The sequence below is a fragment of the Artibeus jamaicensis genome, unplaced genomic scaffold (genome assembly GCF_021234435.1).
Source record: "Artibeus jamaicensis isolate MK-2021 breed Jamaican fruit bat unplaced genomic scaffold, CSHL_Jam_final scaffold_916, whole genome shotgun sequence".
In the NCBI taxonomy this organism is placed as follows: Eukaryota; Metazoa; Chordata; class Mammalia; order Chiroptera; family Phyllostomidae; genus Artibeus; species Artibeus jamaicensis.
The window spans coordinates 30,549,643-30,572,365 of record NW_026522059.1 but is presented as its reverse complement, the minus strand read 5'-3'; the positions used below and the strand labels follow the sequence as shown (position 1 = coordinate 30,572,365).

Sequence of the window (22,723 nt, the reverse complement as noted above, 5' to 3'; positions counted from 1 at the left end):
AATGCATAAAATGTCCCACAAGGACACCAAAAAATCACAAGTGTCCCCATTCGTCTTTGTATCATCATGCCTAGTTCACGCATGCTCTCAGAATTATGTGTAGTTTCAGTGTTGTTTGCTCGTACTGTCTAAATTTCTTTCACATCACTCACAAGTGATCTGAGTTAACCAAGATTTTCTTTTTTAAAATCCAAGTGTCTCCAAGGTCGAGGAGCCAAGAGATATTTACATGTTTGTGTGATTCAATTAAATTGTGTTTCTCCTAATATCTGAGTTAAGGAATAAAATTTATGATGGAGGGCAGAGAGGAAAATAACTTTGGAGATGGAGACATTTGTGCAGAAAAGGGAAATCTGTAGACTGGAGACACATTTAAGGAGAAGAGCTAGGTGTCTTCGGGCTGCTGGAGGGTTGGGGGGAACTGGGTACTGGCATATAAAGAGTGGTGGAAAATGCAAAGAATTCTCAACTATTTAAAAAAACAGCCTCTGCTCAGAAAAGAGAAAGACCTCTGTTTTGTATTCCCAAGTGATTCCCTGTTCCCCGAATCCAGAAGTCAAAATTGCTTTGTTAAAATTTTTCATTTGGGTGAATAAAGCTTTTGTAAAATGACCTGGAAACATAAATGAACATTGTTTTCCATAAGAAAATGTTTCTCAGTTATAAACAGCCTGCTTACAACTAGTCTATGGAAACATGACCTGTTTGTAAATTGACCATTACTCTGATCATCAAAGCACAAAAACTGCACCCAAGACAGTTTCAGAAAACTGTAGACAAGAGAATCTACAGAAGCCCATCAATGACCTAAACTATGGGTTTCTCAAGGCAAGCCTGAAGCTAAGAACTCACGGAGTTTTGCAATCCATACCCAAGCATCCCAGCTGCCTCAATTCATATATTCATTCCAAAACCTCAGGCAACCCTAGGGTCTGCTGTGGCAGCTTCTCCTCTACCGGCTGGCTGCCCCCAATCATTGCGGCTAATTGCAAATTTCCCACACTGACAGTTAGGGACCAATTAGAGAGCAGATATGTAATCTGGGGGCACAATGATAACAGAGGTGTAACTCCTTGGACTCTAGGATGTGAAAGAACTAGGTTTAAATCTTCACCACTACTCCCTGGCTCAATGACCACGGCTAGCTATTAAACTCTGCACCTGTTTCCTCATCTGCAAAACAGGAATTATTATCATAACTACCTCCTGAAGATTCTGAGGGCTTTAGAGGAGATCATGCATGCACAACATTATCTCTAACATGTAGTAAGCATTCAGATTCAGGGTATCCGGGTCCCCTGATATACAAACGGCGACCATCTAGAAAAACATTTTGTATCTTCTGCTTCCACTAGGCCATAAATGTAAATAGTAATTACCAACATCTTGGTTGGCCTAGGTAATTTACAGCTTTCTTTTTTCAACATTAAAGAAACCAAGAAATACTCCAATTTCTATTTGGGGTCTTGAGATGCTGAAATGGGGCACAGGCCTATAAACACTGTTCTGGTAGCTGAGAGGGATTTGGGGAAAGAACATTTCATGTGAAGAGAGTTATGGAAGAGTCATGGAGAAAAAGTGTAATTCTCTAAATGATGGCTCTTAAAATAACCAGTGTCTTTTCTGACCGACATTCAGTCCCATACTGGAACAAAACACCCAGGCTGAGTTATTTAAGGGAGAACACGAGTTTAATAATACAGTATTAGATTGAGAATCATCCAGGAAAAGTATACTGTAAAAAATGTTTTGAATATCAATTGACCTCTGGTAAATTTAGTGTTGTAAATACTTGTATTATAGTGAGGTAGACAGTTTAAAAAAAAACTCTCCATTAGACAGACTTAAAATCTTGTAATAATATTCAAGAAAATGATAACATTAAGAAGGAATGAAATATCTGATTAATGTTTAACTTTGTACAACTCGAATATAAACTTTAAAAATATTAGAAATTATAACATTTGAGTGCATATAACATTTTGTACATTAAGATGAATTGCATGCTATCCATTTCCTCTTTGCACTTTAAGTCGCCTTAAATAGACAAATATATACAGCCTTTAACAGAACAACAGTGCATCCAAAGCAAATGTGCATTTTAAATTATTTCTCTTGGCCAAGTCTTTTTTTCTCAGCATTTTATATTAATATTTATTATCATTCTAACCCTTTCTTTGACATACTGTAGTTCTCTGAACCAAACAAGCAATAGGTTTAGATCAAGAGAGAGCAAAACCACTTTGGAAAAACAAAACTTTTTTAATGGTTGATACAAGTTCCCTTGTTTAAACCACTTCATGGTCAAAGATGAGAAGGAAGCAAACTTTTCAAGGGGCTTACTTATGGGCAATGCGGGCAATGTTTGAGAATAATAGTGGTGCAGACTGGGGAAAGGTTCTTGTTTTGGACGATCTGGGAGTGGGTATTTCAATGGCTCCGTGCTCTCTCTCCTCGCTTCATCCCTGGGGATGAATTCCACCCCTGCCTCCTTCCTCACTACTGCCAGCTCTCCATCTCCCACCCCAAGCTCAATATAACACTTTGCTCTTTTCACAGTTTCTCATTACTAAGTTTTAAAAACATTGCCTAACTGGTAATTACAATCTGAAACAATTCTTTTGGGCAAGCCCTGGGCTATTGCTGGCTGGTAATCTTTCAGGAATGTCAGAGAGAGGAGAGGAAACACAGATTTTAAAGAAACTTGGTGGCTAGGGCCTCGTGTACCATTCATCCTTCTCTTCTCCGGGACGGCTCCTTCTCCCCATCCTCCTGTGGGGCCCACCATCTCCCCTCCTGACTTTGCCCTTCTACCTCGGAGCTCATTTTCCCTCTGCACCTCTTTCTTACCTTAGCTATGTCGTTCCCCACTCCTATTCATTTTTTGTTTAAGTGGGAAATTGCCTTCCCCTTAAAATGAGATGTCTAAATTTTGGCAAATTCTGTTCAAAGATATCAATTAGAAGCTGACATCAGGAAGGGCTTTTCCTAGGTTACCTCCAGCCGGGGCTAATGCACCTCACTGTCAGGCATCAGAGACAGGCCTTGTGGTTTCTCATTATCCTTCAGGGGGTTCCATTTGGACTCATTCCTGTCATTCCATCCATACCAGCTTTCCTTTCCCTCACCAGAAAAAGCAGCTCTAAAGGCAGTGCGACCTGAGCCCTCTAGAGTGTAATGCAGGTTGCCCATTCCCTATACTGGGAGTGGCCAGGGCAGAGCCCAGCAGTAAAAAAGGCAGCTTGGGCCCATCTCTTTCAACACTCTTCTAAAGGCAAGGCCTTTCTTGGCTTTCCCATTCCTGGTGCTGATTCCTCTATTCTAACACGCTCTGCTCAGGAGGTGTTAGAGGCATGGGCTATAACATGGCCAGAAAAACCCATCTTTTTTACACAGGTAGAGAACAAGATGTAGTTGGTCAAAGGTGATTCTTCCTCCCAAATTGTTTTCCTTCTTAAACTGGTTTTTTTTTTTTTTTTTCAATCCATGAAGCAATTAAGAAACTGGTGTCTCCCCTTCCCCCACCTTCTACCAAAACCTGCGGCACACACAAAGAAATCCAAAGCTGCAATAATAAAGATAAAAACTAAAGAAATCCTCCTTGGCGTGTTTTTCCAAGGAAGCCAAGGCAAAGAGTGAAAAACCCTATTTCCCTTTGAGCTGGCAGGTGAAAGGTTCTGGCAAGGCTGAGCTCCCTCCTCTCCCAAGCGGCTGTATATTCAGGCTGTACCCCCACCCTCTGCCTCCAAGGCCGACTCCTCTTCCTGCCTCTCTGCAGTGAGGCCTCCTGCGGTCATGGGCCAAGGCGGCAGGAAAGGCGCCGCTGCTACCTGCAGCCGCAGGACTCCACCACCATATCTTCGTATTGCTTGTAGACCACGTTGTTGCCGGCGTCGATGTACAGGATGCTGATGGGAGTCAATTTGGTGGGCACGCAGCAGCTGGGCGGGGTGGAGCCGGGGTCCATGGAGTTCATCAGAGTCTGGATGATGGCGTGGTTGGTGGGTTCCAGGTGCGAGCGCAGCGGGAAGTCGCACACGCCTTCGCAGTGGTAGGCCTCGTACTCCAGGGGCGCGATAATCCAGTCGTCCCAGCCCAGCTCTTTGAAGTTGACGTGAAGGGGCTTCTTGCTGCAGCGCAGCCTGGACTTCTTGCCGTGACGCTTGCCGTGGCGGCTGGCGAAGGCCGTGCGCCGCCGCCGGCGGCCGGGCGAGGGCAGCCAAGGTCCGGCGTCTGGGGAGCCCGACGGTAGGGGCCACGGCCCTTCAGCATCTGCTCCCAGGCCCGCAGCCTCGGCAGAGCCTAGCTGCTCGCGCATCTCGGTGAACAGGTTCTTGCTTTGGGATCGCGTGAACACGACGAGCAGGGCGCGTTCTTGGGGGCGCCGCACCCTCCGGCTGAAGCCCAGACTCCGCAGGTCTGGGAACTGTGGCTGCTGGAGCCCAGGCGCGCGCTCCTCGACCTCCTCAGCTGCCTGCTCGCCCCACGCGGCCCGCAGCTCCAAACACAGCTGCTTCCACGGCTGGTGGCGCAGGCCCTTCCACACGTCGAAGACTTCCCAGCCGGCCCCGGGCGCCCCCTGCAGGTCCAGGGTCCGCGCGTCTAGCAGCTGGGGCGACAGGCAGGGGAACAGCTGCACGTGGAGCGGCCCGGCGGGTGGCCCCAAGGGCGCTGCGGCCGCCTGGCGAAAGAGCCGCAGCTCTGCGCCCACCAGCTCTTCTTTGTCTGAGAGCGTGGACACATCAAACAAATACTTCTGTCTCCGGAGAGCAGTGTGCGAGAGATCGTCTGCAAGATAAAAAATAATTACAGTCAGTTTCACTTAAGGGGGAGATCAGCCCGGTGCTGTGCGGCTGCCCCCAGGAGGAAAAGGGCGGGGAGCAGGGCCTGCCGACCCGGGGTCCAGTTGGGCCAGCCCGCGGCCGACCACCCGGGCTAGGGGAGGCGCACCAGCCCAGTCCCCCTCCTCCCGTCAGCCCGGGTCTCCCAGGGCGGAAGTCGGTGGCTGCAGAAGAGGCGGCCGAGGCGGCCTCCCGGCTTTTCCCCCAGGAGCTTGCCGGCAACCACTAATGTGCCCTTTGTGGTTGCGAACCTGGGGCGCACTGCCCCCAGCCCTCCTCTCAGCAGGCTCATTCTCATCATTCACAGCTCAGCTTAAATGTCTCCTCCTCCGAGAGGCCATCCTCGACCACCTTGATCTACAGTAACCTCCCTCGGTCACTATCACAGGCCCCTGTTGTATTATCTTCCTGGCACTTAACACTATCTGCGATGAGCCTCATTAATATTTGTCTTTAGTGGTCTGTTTTCCCCAGCAACACCCCTCCCCCCCTTCACCAGCCGGTGGGAGCTAGGAGCATGTCGAGTCTATCTTGTTCATTACAGCACTTAGAGCCTTGCTTGACCTAGTGTTCATGCAGGTCAACAAGTGAGAAACTTCTAGAATAGCCATTCTCAATTTGGCTGCCGGTGATAATCGCCTAAAGAACCTAAAAATTACCAGCTGCCTGGGCTTACTCCAGGCAATTGAATCAAAACCTGCAAACAAGGCCGGGGTATCGGGGGTTTGATTGGGTTTGTTGTTGTTGTTGTTGTTAACTTTTTTCTTAAGCTCCCGAGACTGTTTAAAGGTGCAGTCTAGTTGAGACCCACTGGCCGTGTAAGGGAAGTTTGCTGCCCATCCGGCAGACAGAATAAAGAGTTATGTGATTTCTTTCTTTCTCTTTTAAATTCACCATTTAAACACAAACAAAAGAGCAATGAGGTCTTCAGAAGCCTTTCTTAGTTCGCAGGGGGGGTCAAAGGAGAAACACACACATATCCACTGAGAAGACCCTGCAGCCCCTGACGAACAGGCACTTCTGGAAGGAGAACACCCCACAGGGCGCACGCAGGGACGTTCTCCACTCCTCCACCCACACAACCTGAAATCTGCTTGCTTTTCGACTAATCCTGAAGATAAACCTTTTGGTTACAGGTGAGAAATGGAAATTTAGGGCATGTGAGGGGGATGGGGAATAACAGGCTTTTAAAATCCAAAGTGAATTCTTTGGGATGAAGACAAAACTGGACTTTCTGGGTTGGGTCTTTTTTTGGGGGGGGAGTTCTTTCTTTTTTTGACACATGTGTCTATAAAGCCAACTCCACTTCAATGTGCAAGGCAGAAAGTTAACCAGATTTTTCTGGGCTGCTTGCTCATAAAATATTTACAACTGAGCAAATACAAAAATCCCCAAAGCCCCCAGCTTTCCCCAGAAGCTAGTAAAGCTTGGGTCAATTTCAATAGTAAAAGTGTCACTGGGTCCCAGGTTCGACCTTCACTGCCAGTCCAGATGTAGCCCCAGGACACTAGCTCTGGAGCCTCGGCCATACCCAGCCCCTGCTCTGGGCTGATGGTAGGACTGGCTGCATCACTCTGATACACAAGTCTCAACCTGAGAGCGAGCTGCAGGGAGGGTTAGAGAGGTGAAAAGGGAAAAGCTGCTGGAGGCAGTTGATTTATGGAAGCCAAGACCTTCAAACTTACCAGGGTCACATTAAAATCAGTGGGAAGTCAGCACACTTTCTTCTCCTCCTTTACAGAAACCCGTGTCTGACGGGGCTCTGCCACCACCATCCCTGCACCCAGGGCCTTACGCTTCACTTTCCTGCTTCTCATATTTCTCCCCAAACCAAGGATGTGGTGAGAGGGACAAACCTAAGGCACTTGCTGCACAAGCTCAATGTTGTGAGGCCTGACATGTTTTTTCATCCTTACTTTGCCGAGAACAGGCAGAGAACAGGTCCCTAAAGTAAGTACTCCTTTGCTCCCATTTTACAGATGGGAAACTCAAGACTTGGAGAAATGAAGTTAATTACCAAAGTCTGAGAGCTAGTAAGTGGTGAGGTTGAAATCCAAACCCAGGTCTATTTAATTCCACAGTGGAAACATTTAGCCCATAAGCCCCATTGCCTCAGCGCCTCCCCATTATATTCTAGGTACAAAAATCTAAAAGCAGCCAGTAGTTGCCAGGGTATAAAGGATGTGACATAATCCAAACTGTATTTGCAGGGCTTGCTAGGACAAAACCATGGCTGCTTACATACGTAATTCCAGGGAGTTTGTCACTGGCTGGAGAACATTAGGCAGGTGCAAAGGATGACTTGTTTCTCTGGTGCTACACAGAGAAATCAGTCTGCTTTTGCTTTTGCATTTTTTAAGTGAATTAATCAATGCCTATCTGCACAGCAAAATCACATTTCTCTGGTCCTCAGGAGTGGTCACAACAGAGAAAAGTATCTGTAGAGAGAGGGCTCTATTGATTCTGCAGCCTTGGGCATTCTTACTCTTTCCAGGGCTTGGGAAAGAGTGCAACTGCGGGCTTCAACCTGTATCCTGCTTCTTCTCCATAGCAGCTTCATTGTCTGGTTTCATGAACCTCACCTGCAAGTGTAGGTAGGGACACCCTTACAGGACCAAACTCCCAGGCTACAGGTGCACACCTCAGTGCTGTGATACACTCTTAGGAGGACAGGTCTGATGGAGAAGCTCTTCAGGCCCTGGAAGTGGGCCCGGGGCTGTTTGGGCAAGAACTCTATGGCTCCGGTACCACAATAGAATAGTAGCTCTTAAAGCCACTAAATCTGCTGGTGCTCTGCCATCTGCATCCTCAGTTTCATACAAAAGCTTGTTAAAAATGTAAATTCCCTTGGGCCTTAGAGGTTTGTGGTGGGGCCCAGAATATGCATTTTTAGTAAGTTCCCAGGTGATGCTGGTCTGGTCTGGGATCCCACTTTAAGAACAACTACTCCAGATGAGTACTCCCTTGACTCTTCAGATTCCCCACCATTTGGGGGAGGGCACTACTGGAAATGGACAAGATGGGACTCTCCAAAGCACAGGGCCCAGGGCAGGGTTGAAGGTGGTACAGCAGAATCAAGTCACCTTCTTGCCCCAGTCCCTTCCTGCCTCCCCTCACCTCATCCAAATATTATATATATATATATATATCTTTCAGCCACATGTTCTCTCCCTGGGGTGTCCTAAACAGTGTCCCAAAAGGTGGTTGCTCTGTGCAGCTCCTCCCAGACCACATTCCCCACCTGTCTGGACCTGCTCTGGAGCCATGCATCACAGAAATAGCCCCAAGGAGGCATCTGACCTGGGGAGTGAGCAGACCACTGTCCTTCTGCTGTGACCCTGCAGACACCTTGCCAATTGACTGGGCATCACAAGGCCTGGCTCTGCTGCCATGGCCACTTGTGTAGGAAGCTGGCCCCCTTCACAAGCCTCCTCTCCCATTAAGTCCTGTATAAATGAGGGCCCTCTCTCCCATGCCTTTGATGAGAACCATTGCACCTTTCATTCGAAAATCTGTTCATGGGCCTTCCTTACATCATGGAAGTGAATCGTTTGCCTTAGGCCTCAAAATAAAGTTGATCAGCAATACATCATGGAATTTTCTGGGGTTTTTTTCTTTTAATTTGCATCAACCTGGCTTGCTACAGCTTGGCTCAGACCCCAGTTAGCTCAATGTTTGTTGAGTATTAGACAGGGAGACCTTTCAAGTTACAATCACGGGATTTGTGCTTATCAGCTTCCAGGGTGGTGGTAGCAGAAGGGACGGGGGAGGAGAGGAGAAGGAGCAAACCTCCTGCCTATTTGAAGAACATTCTCCATAAATAGGCCAGCCTTTTCTGAGTTCAAAGCAAGTTGGTAAAAGGCAGAGGACACTTCAAACATGCACGTCAGGTATGGAATTGGTAGAAATTTTAAAAAGAAAGAAAATAAGTAAACGGAGGGAAAAGCTAATCATTTGCAAGATGGGGACTTATTAAGCCCATGTGAAGTGAATGAACTCCCTCAGAAAGATAAAGGCATCCGTGCAGGGTCACAGGACATGGCTGGAGGAAACCAGAGAAGCAAACAAACACTAGATGGGAAAGGACAGGATGCCCAAGGGGCACAGACCAGACACCCTGGGAACCTGAGCCCCAGGAAGGTGGCTTAAGGGAAATGCACCAGGCCGGCCCACCCACGCTCTACCTGACGCCTGGCTCCCCTAGACCACCTTGTAGATGGCTTCCCGAAAACCTGCCATTTCATTTGGTCTGGGGCAGAAGGAGCCCGCAGGGCATTTTTTCAAGATGCCTTTGAGATAAGGACCCCGCCCCCGAAGGTCCCTGTTGAGAATCCTAGTTGGAATTTCCCTCACTCACTGGCCCAAAGGTAAGACGTCTCTCAACTCCCGGGACCCATTGCGCCAAAGACTCTGGGCTCCCCCAGTGTTCCTCTACACCGCTCCAGCTCGCTGTGACCTGGACCGCTACTGTCTGGTCTGCCCCCACCCGCCTCCTCCGACCCTCCTGCCAAACATCACGCCCCATGCTGTCCTCAAATGCACAGACTCTGCTTTCCAACTGCAACTCCCCTAGGTGGAAGGGGTAGGAGTAATCACAGTGTTTATAAAGGAAACTCCAGAAGTCTTTACAGCTAAGCCTCTCCCTCACCCCTCATTTTGAGCCAAAGGAAGCAATGAAGTTTATGTGTTAGGCACTTGCTCCTGGCTTCGATGGCCTCTGTCCCTGAATCCTCACCTCAAGCATCCGAGGTGCACCCTACAGCTCTACTCATTTGTAGATAAGGAAACTGGGGCTCCAGGAGGAGTCTTAACTTGTCCACTATCTTGAAGCTAGTGAGGCATAGGATTTGCAGGTCTTAATACCAACTCCTGCCTTTAGTCCTGTGGCCACGCCCCTCTAACAGGGTTCTGACAGGGCCTTGGAGCAAACGGGGAGGGAGGAAAAGGAGCACATATTCATCAGCAATGCCATCCAAAAAACATGGACTGGCTTCCCCCAGGAAGTCAGCTTCCTCCTCCAGTAGTCACTTCCTCCCTAGGTCCCTCAGCTGTAGCATTGCCCTGAGATGCCACAGTTGGAAATAGAGTCAGGTGTACTGGGTGAGGAAAAAGTGAACCACTAGCCCTTTCCCTTCCACAAGCTTCTTTTCCATTTAGTCTGTATGAAGGAGGCCTCTGAGTGCTCCAAAAAGACACCGTCCTGGGACACAGTGGTCTTCGGGGCATCCCTTACTACCCTTGTCCTGAGTCAGGCCTCTGTTGAGATGTGAGCCTTGCGAACAGCTGAGCTTGCTAAGCATCTGCACAGAGGCTCTGATTTAGGGGGTGGTCCACACAATTCAGCCTCTCCAGGGTGCTCCTGCCTGACCACCCAGCATAATAATCCTAACAGCAAACACTGGTGTCGCACATATTATGTACCGGGCATAATCTAAATTCTTAACTTACAGTAATTCGTGTAAGCCTCAAAACCACTTACCAAAAAATATATCACCATTATGTCCATGCTTTGAATCAGAAAAATAAAACTGAACTTAAAAGCAACTTGCCTAAGATAGTACGAGGCCTGGCTCCCAGTATCTGTGCTACCAACCTGGACATCCCAGACTTGACCTCCGTGCCTGGCAGAATCCCTGACAAGGCTCCAGCTCTCTCTCTTGCTGTCCTTGCCTGGAGGAAAGGATCAACCCCTGGTGTCTAAAAGTCATTTGCTTGCTAAGCAGAACTGAAGGTATGAATTGGACTTTTGAAAGAATTTATAAGGAAACTTAATTTTCTCACCTACAAAATGAGAATAATAACACTAGCTCACAGTCACTGAGGGAGGGGCTGAAAATGAGATAAGAAGTGGGAAAGATATTTGATGATATGTGCAAATATTAGTTACTATGGACAACATGGAATGAGCACTGGAATCTAGAGTCTAGGAGAGGGAGGAGTAGATTTGAACCCTGACCTGTGCTTTATTGGCTGGATGACCTTGGGTGGACTGAGTCACATAATCTCTCCCAGATTTATATGCCTTACCTATAAAATGGGAGAATGACCTCTACTCTGCAGAGTCATTGTAAAGGTCAGAGTCAAGGCACCCAAGGCATAGAGTACCCAATGAATGAATGCAGCCAGTATTATACTATAACTACCTGCATCCAGCTACGGGAAGATGAATGCACCTGGTCTCCTCTTGGTCTTATTTGAGGAGGTGCAGTTCAGTTATCTCTATAGGATTTCCAGAAATGGTAGAGGAAAGGTGCTGGGCAAGAAGGATATACAGAGAGCAGCAGAGGCCTCAGGTTCCCGGTCACCTAAGTTCCAAAGAAGGGCAAGCCTCATCCCCATCACCTTGATCGTTTTCAGTCCCCCAAACCATACCCACCACTGTGGTCCCTCCCACAACACCAGGTTAGCAGACGACCTCCAGGCCCAGACCTCAATTTCGCGAGGTCCCCCTGTACAGGTTCGCTCCTCAGGGCCAGCGCTAGCCAATATGCTAATCCTTTTGGTTTCCTGGCTGGGTGGTGGCAGTCCTGAAAGACCTGAGGGTTAATCTATCCTGCCTCACTCCCTACTTCCCCTTTTGGTGCCCTTTAGTGAGGCAGAGTCTGTGCATAGAACCAGCCTGGGGTAGGGATGGGGGCAATGTTCCAAATCTTCACTCTGCAAAAGCCAAGTGTGTGTTGGAGGGCAAAAGAGGGGTTATAGTAATGAATGACCCTTTGGGTTGCAGTGTCAGCCAGCCAGCAGTGCAAGTCACCCTCAAAGTCCCCCTTGGTTGGTCCCAAGGCTGTGTGCCTCCTGACCCACTCTGCAGTCACCAGCCCAGCTCCTCTCTGGGTCACTCAGCTTCCCTGTCATTTCCCCCAATGAACTGTCCTGCGTTTCTCAGCTTCTTTCCTCCTTTCAAAGACCAGAGGGGCTCAAGGCGAGTTTTCCACAGAGTGTTGGAGAAGCTTGCCCACCTACTCTCCAAGCTGCTCCAACCCCACCACCCTCCCTCCTTCCAGGGTGAGCCTGGGCCTTGTAAACCCCGCAGGATTACGCCGGTCGAGTGGCCGGAATCTGCAGAGAGATCCGTGTCAGCAGAGTAAACTCTGTCTCAGCGTGAGGCAAAGGCGTGAGGTTGGGAGAGGGAGAGAAGGGGAACCCTGACTTACACCTGACTGCATAACCCAACTCCGTGTGCCCTGGGAGCCTCAGCCTCCGGAGCCTTGCCCGGAGGCGGACGCAGGCCAGCCCCCCTCTCCCGAGCACCGGGCACCGGGCATGCTCCGAAGGAGCTTCAGGGAGGCTCCTTTTGCCCATAGAATGAATTGGCTTCATTTATAAAGAAGTTTCCATGAACTTGGCGTAAACCCCTGACTGCGCGTTCCCAGACGGGCCGAAGAGCCCGAGACCCGACGCAGAGATCCAGGACATTTCACTAGGCGTCTCTTTTCACTGCGGTCCCTCCCCAGCCTCCGGACTGCAGCAGCTCAGATCTTAACTTGACGTCACTTCAGATGAATCCCAAACAGAAGCTCGGTACGGTTCCCACACGCTACCCACTCTCCCCACCTTCGCGCTCCTCGAAAGCAACCTGCGCCCGACATGCCTCTGCTCTGGTGTCCCCCAGACGTTGCTGGGGCCGTTTATGCAACGCCTGCCTGGGGCGGGGCGGGGGGGGGGGGGCGGGATTTGCCAGGGGCCGCTCTCACTGCGCGGTCTACCAGCGGTGGCCCGGGATGGTAGGGGCGGCGGGAGTGGCAGGACAGTGCACAGAGGAGAGAATCGCAGACGTGGGGAAGCCCTGCCCTGGACAGGAACGGGATCGGGTCTTTGGACTCGCGAGCGTCAGTGTCGAAAGTCGAAGAAAAGTTTCCCACTTCAGATGGCTTCCCCTCTCCGCCCAGTCCTGACCTTGCAGGTGGGGGAAGGGGTTCAAAATGGCTTGTGGTTGTGGGTAAGTGAACCCTCAGGGGCCAAGGGTTTCGCGCAGGAGAAACCTAGCTGATGGGTTCTTCAAAGTGGCGCAGCTTGTGAAGAAGAGATCGCCCAACTCTGCTCCTCCTGGGGGGACTCCCGATATAATGCATCAGCCAAATGAGGGTCGTGGTGGCAGCTACGGGCCAGAGTCTACCCTCGTTCAGTGTGGTCCCCTAGTGTGTATGGAGTGGGGGCAGGACCCATTTGCCTTGAAGCCAGATTTGCAAAGCAGGCGCGCCGATTCTTTTTGGTTTTTACGTTATTTAAGAAGGGGTGTATGTAAACCGTTACCACCACCGCCACCCGAAAGCCAGCACTCTGCGCTGCCTTGGCTCCTGCTTTCTTGGGGGCTCCTGAAGCTAAACCCGGCCAGTTTGAGCCAAAGGCCAGCCCCTCTCCTCTCCCTCCCGCCCACTGTGGGATCCCTAAACCATGCCCCGCCCCCAGGCGCCCTGGCCACTAGCGAGCTTCCCGGGGCGCTCAGTCCGGCCTCGCGGACCCACGCCGCGCACAGCCTGCCTTCTCCAGCTCCCACAGCCCCTCTCCCCAGGCGCACCCAACTCTCCGCCCCCGGCAGCCCTAATGGACTGTCCTGGAACTCAGGAAACTGTAACCCTGGAACCCATTAGGCTGAAGAGGACCTATTTAATTCCTGTAAACAGGAGATACCATTTAACCAACATTGAACTTAAAAAACAAACATCCAGGGCTTTTTATAAGGAAGGGAGAGAGGCAGTGGACGCCAAGCAACGAAATGGCCTGCTGGATCCACGTTCCCGCTTCCCACGCCTCATGGCCTCAGCTCAGATCCCATCTCCGGGTCCAGAGTATCGTTTGAGCAGGGTTGCTCGACATGCGAGGGGTTGTTGAACTAATGCCCTTCACTTTCCTCAAAGCCCCAGGATTATTGTTAATTTGCTGGTTGTCTGGTGCACGCCGCAGTCCCGGAGAGAAACACAAGTTCTTATTCTGCCCTATTTCTATCACACCATCTCCCCCCACCTGTCCATCAGGTTCCCTTCTCCCTCTCCCCAGGCCGCTCTGGCAAGACCTCACCCACTTCACGGAGGCGTGTCCCCCCACCCCCGCGGCAGTACGCCGAGAACAGGGCGCGCTCGGGCCTCCGCCAGTGCAGCGCCCCACGTTCCCCACAGGCCTTGACAGCACTCGTCCTGTCTGGTCCGAGAGGGGCCTTTCCTGTTTGAGTTCGGTTTTCTGGGAAGAAGATTCGCAAGGTCTGTTGTGGACTGTGGCTTAGGTAAAAATCCCCTCCCCCAATTTTTTTTTTAATGCGCAGAAATGGCAAGGATGTTTGAGCACGTTTTTCGATCCCTTCCCCCACCAGCAACTCGGAGGGGCAAATTCCCAGAGCCAGAGAGCCGCCCGCTGTGGGGAAAACGCTCGGCGTCCTCAGATTGGCATCGCCGGCCCAGAAATCTCGCCCAGAATCCCGGCGCCAACCTGCACCCAGGCTGCAGATGACTGTAGACGTCCGCAGCTTCGTGCTAAGGCGGCCCTGGAGGGTCCTGTGGAGCAGTCCCTCGGGCCTTAAGGATGCGTGTGACAATAACTGATATTTAACAGCAAGCCAGTGGCCACGGGGCTGGTTTGTGGCCTTAGTGTTTTAATCATTCCCACCAGAAGTGCAGAACACTCTGCGGTCCAAGGAGTCCTTCCCTCACCCCCGGGCTTTTCCCCTGGCCCTTTCCGTTCACCTGGCTGGAGGAGGGTCCTGAACCCACTGGGCAACACACACACCCCCACGCCGGGCTCCCGGGGGAGCGCGCTCACGCTCGCACTTGGACGCTCAGCAATCCTTTTCCAAGGCTGTTCCCTCTTTCCGGGGAAATAAAGCCTAGATTGGAACCTTCTGCCGGCTTCCTCGCTTGGCCGTCTGGTCTGCATTAGTGTTTTTATAAGGGACTCAAACAAATCGAATACAAGGTCACCAAATAATTAACAGTTGTGAATTCCCTCCGTCCCCATTAAAATACTTCCCCGCTTATATTTCATTTTCCGTTTGCCAACGACAACAGGGTCCGGGCAAAAAGTGCTTCTGCGTTGATTACAAAAGTGCTCTGCGGCCCAGGTCCACCCGGAAACTCGCTGTTTTGCATAAACACGCTGCACCAGACGGACTTCAGTCGGAGGGGAACTCTGCCGCTGAGAATGCCCTCTTAGCTGCCCTGCTCCCCTCGCAGTTGTCCTGCCCTGCCCCCCGGTAATCGCGACCCAGAAAGTAAACCACGAAGCCAACAAACAATCAGCCACAAACTCGCCGAACATCCACTGCTAGGGTGTCAGGTTCATCAAGGATGTTCCGATCTCGTTTTGGTTTGATGTGTTCCCTGCTGCCTCCTTTCTGAGAGTGCTATTGTAACCCCCCCCCGGAAAAAAATACTTTTAAAGAGTATTCTTATTTCAAAATCATCTGGAAACCTAAGTCGCAGCAATATTCTTAGACTCATTTTGGTTTCCTCATCGTTGGGAGGTTTTTTGGTCCCCCTTGTTGGAATTTCGTGACACTCCTCACCACATACACTGAAAGTTCGGGTTTTGTTTCCCTCCCTCCCTCGCTCTCAGCCATGTTGAAGTCATAGGTGTGCTAACTGTCGGACTTTCCCAGGCCCCAGTGTTTTAATGAGTTATCTCTTGTACTCAGTGTAATTTCTCTATATCCCGTCGGGTCCATTCTGATCCTACAACTGTACTAACACACACACAGGCACACACTTTCTCATCTTTATAGCTCCAAAGTCACTTAAAGAACAATATGAAGGCATTTTTAGAAGATCAGGGGCAGCATAGTTTGTGCCCTTTACAAGGTGTCTAGAGGAAGAAGGGCAGACCCTTTAATCCAAAATTCTACTCCGACTACTGAGGCTTAAGAAACTGCAGAGGAGACCAGAGGCTGCCCTTAGATGGGGCAGGAAGCCTGTCCCTTGTTTCGCTTCTCACCAGTCTTTTAGACAAACCTCGCCGGCCATAGACAAGCCCTCAGGGGCTAGAACCAGCTATGAGCTTCACCTCTCACTAGCTGTGCGACTTGAAGCAACTTGCTTAACCGCTCTGTCTTCCTTCATTCACTTCTATAAAACACTGATTGTAGCATTTTCCTGGTGCTTGTTGTTAGAATTGAACACATAACAGGTTTGAGCATAGCCCTTGGTGCACAGTAAATGTTCAGTATGTCTTGGTTACTGTTATTACCCCTGAGTGTTGGGATAACAAATCAAAAGGAGGGACACATTGGGGGCGGGAGGAGGTGGGCAGAAGGTGCCAAGGAGTGTGGAGGACAGAGCGTGCTGTCTTAATAGATCTAAAACGCTCTTCATGCACTGTGGAAAGCGTTTTTCCCCGCTCTTCCACGCTTAATCGAAAGCTTCCAGTGAAACTTTTGAGGTTCCGGATTTTCAGGTGAGGGAAGCTTTTTACCAATATTGCACGTGAAAAAGGAGTTCATGCCTTGTGAGCCGGCTTCGGGATTCCTGCCATTTCCTTTGCTCCTCCCCCGCGAGGGACCCCCGATCCTGGAAGCCAAGCCTGCCACATTAGATGGCGATTTAAACATCCTCGAGGCAAGGCGCCAAGTGAGCACGGCTGGCCCAGCGCGCGGCTGGCCGCCGTTCTTTCCTTCTCGCCCCAACGTCCACGGGTTGGGGGAGGGGATGCTGAACCGTTTGGCGCGGTTGAGAGTCCCCACGTGAAAGGGGCGGAAGTCCCTGCCCGGGGCCGGGGATGCGCGGCTGGCGGGTCCCTTCCCTTACGGGAGACTAGACACTGTTTGATGTGTTATGACATGAGCCCCCAATTAGATCACTGAGTTGAAACACTCCAATCAGGGGGCCGATGCTAAGCAAGCCCCGGAAGGTCCAGCCCGAGGTCACCGCCGGTGACACATCAAATCAAAATCAGCGAGAGGGAAAGTGAGGCTTTCCCTTTATCGAGCTGGGGCTGCACCCCTCCCCTGCGTGCCCCCTCCTTCGCCCTCGCGGTGTGTGACCAGCCGCGTCGCCTTCCCAGTCGGCTAACTGCCTGTCTTCGCGTTTTCCGGGAACCTGAGAGCGTGGAGGAGACCGTGCTTTTGAAGCTGAGGTCCAGGTGGTCACGCCGCTTCTCCTCTGGCGGGGGACCGCGCGCAGCTCCAGCTCTCTACGGCATTCCGGAGCTGAGGCCGGACGTCTGGATCTCGGTCCGGCTAGCCTGGAGACCTTGGCTCGGAAACAGAGACTCCCCCCACCCCAGCCCGGGCACACAGCCAGGCCCTTCCCTACCTCCGGCGCCCAGGGGCGTCCAGCGCGGTGCCCGGGGAGAGGCTACAGCTCAAGCAAGGGAGAAGTGAGCCCATGTCTGACCCGACCTGAAGCCCCCAGAGATCCCCTGCACTTTCCTGATCGCCACAGGCTTCGGGAGACACCTCCAAACCGCCTGCAGAGTCCCTTGGTCCTGTGCCAAACTTACAGGGCTCAGGGAAGGAGCTAGGGGTGCCTGCTTGGGGGAGGGGCGCAGAGTCTTGGAACTTCCCTTAAGGAGAAGACCATGCGCGCCCAACTGACCGCCGGCTTGGGCCTCCGGGATTTCTTCCCCTGGGGAAAGGCTCTTGAGAAATTTTCTCTAAGCATCCTTAATATCATCTTCGACTAGGGTGGTAGAAAAGGCGGACAATAAGATTAGGAGGGAGGGAGGCAGAAGCAAAGGTGGGGTGGAGGGACAAGTGGGCTAGCTGAGCCGCGAGCACGGCGGCCAGGGACATAGTTCTAGCGCTACAAAGACACCACATGCATTTGCAAAAGTAGCTTTAGTAGTCTTAAAGTCGCAGCATCACCCCAGCGTTAATTTGCTGCGTGGACCTCTCAGCGGCTCATGCACCTTGCTGACTTCTGGCTGCAGCAGCGAATCCAGCACGGGCCGGACCCTAGCATATTGGACCCTTGCCCGAAAGGAAGGTAGGGGCAAGGGAGGAGTCTGGGCTCTGGAACCCGGAAAGCCCCGGGCTATCAGCTGGCTCTGAAAAATTTCAAGGACAGGCGGGTACCCAAGGCAGCCAGAGCAGAGCAGCCCCCTCAGCCCGAACCCCGCGACCCCACTCTCAGTGACCCGCAGTGGGGGGAGGGGAAGGGTCAACGCGCGGAGCCGAGTCTGCGCAGGATAGCAGAGCGTAAAACAGCCTAAAACTTTATCCTCTCCTTCCTTTCTTCTCGTCCCCCTCGTCCCCACCCCCTTCCCCTTCCTTTCCCGTCTCCATCCGCATTAATGTCTCTCCACTTTGGAAGCCGAGTTCTGGCGCCTGTAGATCCCTACACAATTTCTGGGACTGCGGAGACCTCGAGGTTCTCTCGAAGGCATCCCTCACGCTGCAGTGCAACGACCGCGGAAAAGGGGGGGGGGGGCAAGCGTTTCCGCAGACTCGCAGGCAAGGCGCCCACACTGGCAAAGGGGTCCTAGAAGGCGCGCGGAAAGGGGAGCATTGGCTGCTGGCTTGCTGAGAAACATGGATGTGCACATCCACGCACCGCGTGGTTCAGGTCCTGTACCAACAAACCCTAAACTTAGCTGCTGCGCCCCTGCTCCAGGCTCACCCTGCCAACTGCCACTGCAGAAACCACTCCGCTGCGGCCTCGCGCGCTGCGGTAGCAAGTAAGTCCGAAGGCGTGGGGCTCCCAACCGGCCGACGATCCCCACGCCCAGTACAGGACAAGCCCAGAACCCGTGCAGCCGCAGGGAGAGGGTGCTACCAGACTCGCGCAGCTCGCTGACTCCTCCTGCGAACGCAGAACTCAGATCTGCCGACTTTCCTCGGATCGGACGGGAACTCGTGGTATTATTGCCCCCGGGCCCGCCCCATTCCTACCATAGTTCAGACTTTGGACCCAGCACCCCGCAAAACCTGGGACCCTGTGGCACGGTTCCGTCAGGACCCGCCGCGAACCCTCTCCAGCCCAGATCTTTTGCCCGCCACCTCCCGCCCTTCACGCTTCCTTCACGAGCCACCAGAGGAGCGGCCACCACGCTGCTTTCTGCAAAAGATGTGAGGAAGAAGGAAGAAAGAGAAAAGGAGGAGGAAAGGATGATTGCAAACTGCAACTATATCTGCAGCCGTACCAAGAAAGTTACTCGAACTTTTGAAAAAAGCAATTTAAGAAAAGAAAGGCGAGGTGTGCGGGGCGGGCAGGAGCTGGAGCAGTGCCTCGGCTGCAGAGCTCCCGGGGAAATGAGTGGGGCGTCTTTTTTTGCCACTTACCTAATCCTCTGTCTACAAAGCTGCTGATCGTATTAGCCGACTTGGAGGACTGGAAGAAGCTGGCGTTGATGCCCAGCTTCTCAGCGATGGAGTAAGTCCTGTAGATTGACAGCATGTATTCGTGGGGCACCACGCGTGGGCCTCTGCCCGGAGGTTCCTGTGCCTGGGGCTGCTGCAGCAGCAGGCGCGTGGGCTCATCTTGTGCCAGCGGCTGCGGCTCCTGGAGCTCCGGGGCCGCCCGTGCCGGGGCACTTTCTTGCAGCGCCCACGGCATCTTCCCTTCCTTGCGGCTTCGCATTCCCTTGGCGGAGCCCAGCTCGACAGAGGACGAGGGGGATGAGATGGAAGCCTGCTGGAAGCCAGGCAAATCCCACAGGAAACCGATGAGTAAGACAGCTAAGAGCAGGACCCTGGGAGTATCCATGGCCAACGAGCGGCGACGTCTCCCGAGAGACTGCGGCACAGCGCGCAAGGAGCACAGAGCGGCTGGACAGCGGCTAGGGCCAGGCTCCTAGGGCTGACTCTGAGTGTGAGGATCTTGGTCCCAGCCACAGAAACCTCGGCCCCGCCACGCCCCCTCCCGCCCCCAGTCGGGAGGGGGGCGGAGGGTGGGAGGAGAGGCCGGGTGATGCGGGCAGGAGGTGTGGGGGAGAGGGTCCGCAGAGCGCCGTAGTGGCAGGGAGACACAGCGCCCCCTCGGGACGCGCTCGGGCCTGGCGGGCGGCAGGCGGTGCGCGCAGCGCGGGAGCGGGCCCTGGGCCAGGGAAGGCGGGTGCGGCCGCCCCCCCAGTGAGGAATCCAGGGGCGTCCGTCTTCAGTGCCAAGGTCCCTCTAGCACTATTCGAAGTTCGGTCCCTCCGCCGACGCGCGGGGTCTGGATTCTCTCCAGTCGCCTCCACTTTCCTGGGAGCGTTCAGCCCCCGAGGAGGGAAGCAGCGGCAGCGCCTCCCAGAGACAGCTTGGTGCAGGCGCCCCTGCAGTTCCCTGCACGCTGGCTCCCAGCCGTAGTACCTTCCTTCCTCTGCCCCAACCTTGGGCCACGGTTCTCCCCGATTAGGGCCCAGCCCGGGGCCAGAGAAGCCTTGCCGCGCGCCAGGCACAGGGCCCAGCCCTGAACAGCCCCATTCTGTCGGTGGGGTACAGCTCTCCACAAAGACAGGGCGTCTGTTTCCGACCCTCAAGGTCAGGCAAAGGCCACTCTTTAGAGTCTGGATGGATCCTCAGAGCGGCTACGCTCTCCTCCAGGCTGCTGCCCCTCGTCTCGAAGTCCCCGACCTCTTCTGACGATGGCTTTGGATGCTTTTTTTCTCTGCCTGCTCCCCGGATCTTGTTGCCTCTGTCGGCCTGTCCCCCGCCTCCACTGCAGCCCCATTTTTCCTCTCTTCCTTCCCTCCGCCGTCAATACTTCCTCCTTCCCAAGTGCTTTCCGTGTTCCAGCTCCTCTCTCCTCGGCCGCTTCTCTTCTCACACCGCCCTCCCATCGCTCTCTGCCTTTCCACTCTCTCCCTCCCGGGCCTCCACCTCCCAGTCTGCGGACCCTCCCTGTGCAGCTCTTCCCCAATCTGTTTCTTTTCAGCCCAGTCTCGCCCCATCACGAGTTTCCTTGATCTGTCCCCAGATTTTCCGGGCCCGTCTTCACGCCCACTGCCCAGCTCCCTCCTGGGCCCGACGCTGCCAGTCGAGAGGGAGGAAGGCTTCTCCCCCACAGGGAGTGCTCAGTGCCCTGGAACGCGAAGGACTGGCATTTCCCTGCACAACGATTGGGTGCTGAGCCCCCAACCGTCAACTGCTCTCCTTTAACGTCCCAGCAGCTCCAAGACGTTGGCCTTACTATTCCACTTTCACAGATTTAAAAAAACGGGATGAAGAGAGGATAAATGACTTTTCCGAGGATGCTTAGCCAAGAGGACATGCGGTCAGGGACAGAACCCAGGGCTCAGACCCCAAACCCAGTGTCCTTCCCATTTCAGCACAGAAGAATTCACCACTAGCTCATTATCTCCACTCATTTTTGCCTTCTTTTTCCTTTGTGGTTTTATTTTATCTGAGAGCATTTCTCCCCACACTGCCGTACATATGAGTGTACCCCTCCTCTCCACCCCACTCCCTCTCACTTTCTCCCCCTTTCTTTCTTCGGCTTTTTCATTTCTTTTACTGTCTCTGCTGGGACCACTCACCTGACGGCCGAGAGAGGAAGTTTGGCTTCCTTGCTCCCTTCACTTCTTAACTTCCTTCCGGTCTGGGCTGCGCGCTCCGCCCTGGGCACTGGCCACCGGCCTCCCCCTGGATGTCGAAAAAGAGAACCTATGAATTGGGCAGGGTTGTAAGTCCTTTCCATATTTTATTTCATTTAATCTTCAAAATAGTTTTATGAGGTAGTACCTCTGTTTCACAGATAAGGAAACTGAGGCCCTAGCAGAGGCTGTGAGCCCTTAACCGCTGGGCTCATGGGCTCTGCTCCTGAGGTCCTCCGTGGATGGATGCCCTTCTGACCCAATCCTGGTTTTGGTGTCATGAGTTTTAGCTTCTGAGATTTTAGACTCCAAGACTCTTTACCATAACCTTTTCTTCCTTCCTACAACAAATGAAATGTTTTTGCTTTTATGGGCTCCCTTCCGTTCCTTCTTAATTTCTTTATGCACACATTATTTCCATATTATTGTAACACAAGGAGAGATGCTATGTTGTATTCTTCCTTTAAAACTCAACATTGTGGCCAATGACATTGTGGCCGAAACATGCCTGCTGGCCCTTGTTTTTTTGGGGGGAGGGGTGTGGTTTTGTCCTTGGACATCTCTCCTCTGCCCTCTGCCTCTCTCTGCAGGTCTCACCACCCTGCTGTTGCCTGCCCATGCCACCTCTGCGAATGCACAGACTCAAAACCCCTCATTTCTCACTTGAAGACGCAGCATTTCCCCTTCTACCTACCTGTTGGCCCTGGGATGCATCCCAGGTCCTGTCCAGTCTGCTCTGGGTCTTGTTCTGTCCATCATGCCCCAGTGTTCCAGAGAAGCCTCTTTCTTGTGGTCTCTCTCTACCTCTTCCTTCAGGTCAATGGACACTTGCGGTTTGTATTATCAGATTTTAATTTGTATCAGAATGAGTCTAGTTAATGATGATTCATAGTTTCAGACTCTCCATTCAATAAAATGTTTCCAGTCAGCAACTGCAGCCCTGTGTACTCTCTTTTCATTTTGCCCATAGCAACTGTATCTGTTTCGAGTTATCCGTAAACAGGAAACAAGGTGATGAGCCTATTTGCTCTGGCTTAGGATCTCTCAGCACATTACATGGGGTCATGTGTAAGAGTAAATGATACTGAGACAGTGACCGTAAAGGACTCGCTCCGTCTTCGTCTTCGGGTTTGGGATTCCCCTGGGGCAGATATTAGCCTTCTTCATTGCTGCCAGCCTCTGGTCAGGCAACGAAAGTGGCCTTTGCAGGGAAGGGTTGCAGCATGGATTTCAAGGTGAGCAAAGAGAAAGACACACACGCGTAGTGGGAGAGCTCAAGGTCACAAGCTGTCAGAAATCTACCCAGAACTAGGAGGCCGTCCTTTCTGGCTCCCAATCCAATTCTTCCCCTGTACCAAAAAGCACTTCACTTTTAATTCTAGGAATGATGGCCCACAGTAACATATATAAAGCCTTTTCTCTTCCTCCCTTTCAAATGGGAATTC

The 22,723-nt window shown here is 52.3% G+C and overlaps 1 protein-coding gene across 1 annotated transcript; it reads right to left on the bottom strand.

Annotated features, from left to right (window-relative positions):
• Nucleotides 1-3,826: 3,826 nt before the first annotated feature.
• GDF6 (growth differentiation factor 6) lies at nt 3,827-19,468 on the bottom strand. The gene is made up of 2 exons (XM_037131067.2): nt 19,045-19,468; nt 3,827-4,788 (listed from the first exon to the last, which is right to left on the bottom strand). The coding sequence occupies exons 1-2, from the start codon at nt 19,466-19,468 to the stop codon at nt 3,827-3,829; spliced, it is 1,386 nt and encodes a 461-aa protein (XP_036986962.2).
• Between the last annotated feature and the right edge of the window lie 3,255 nt (nt 19,469-22,723).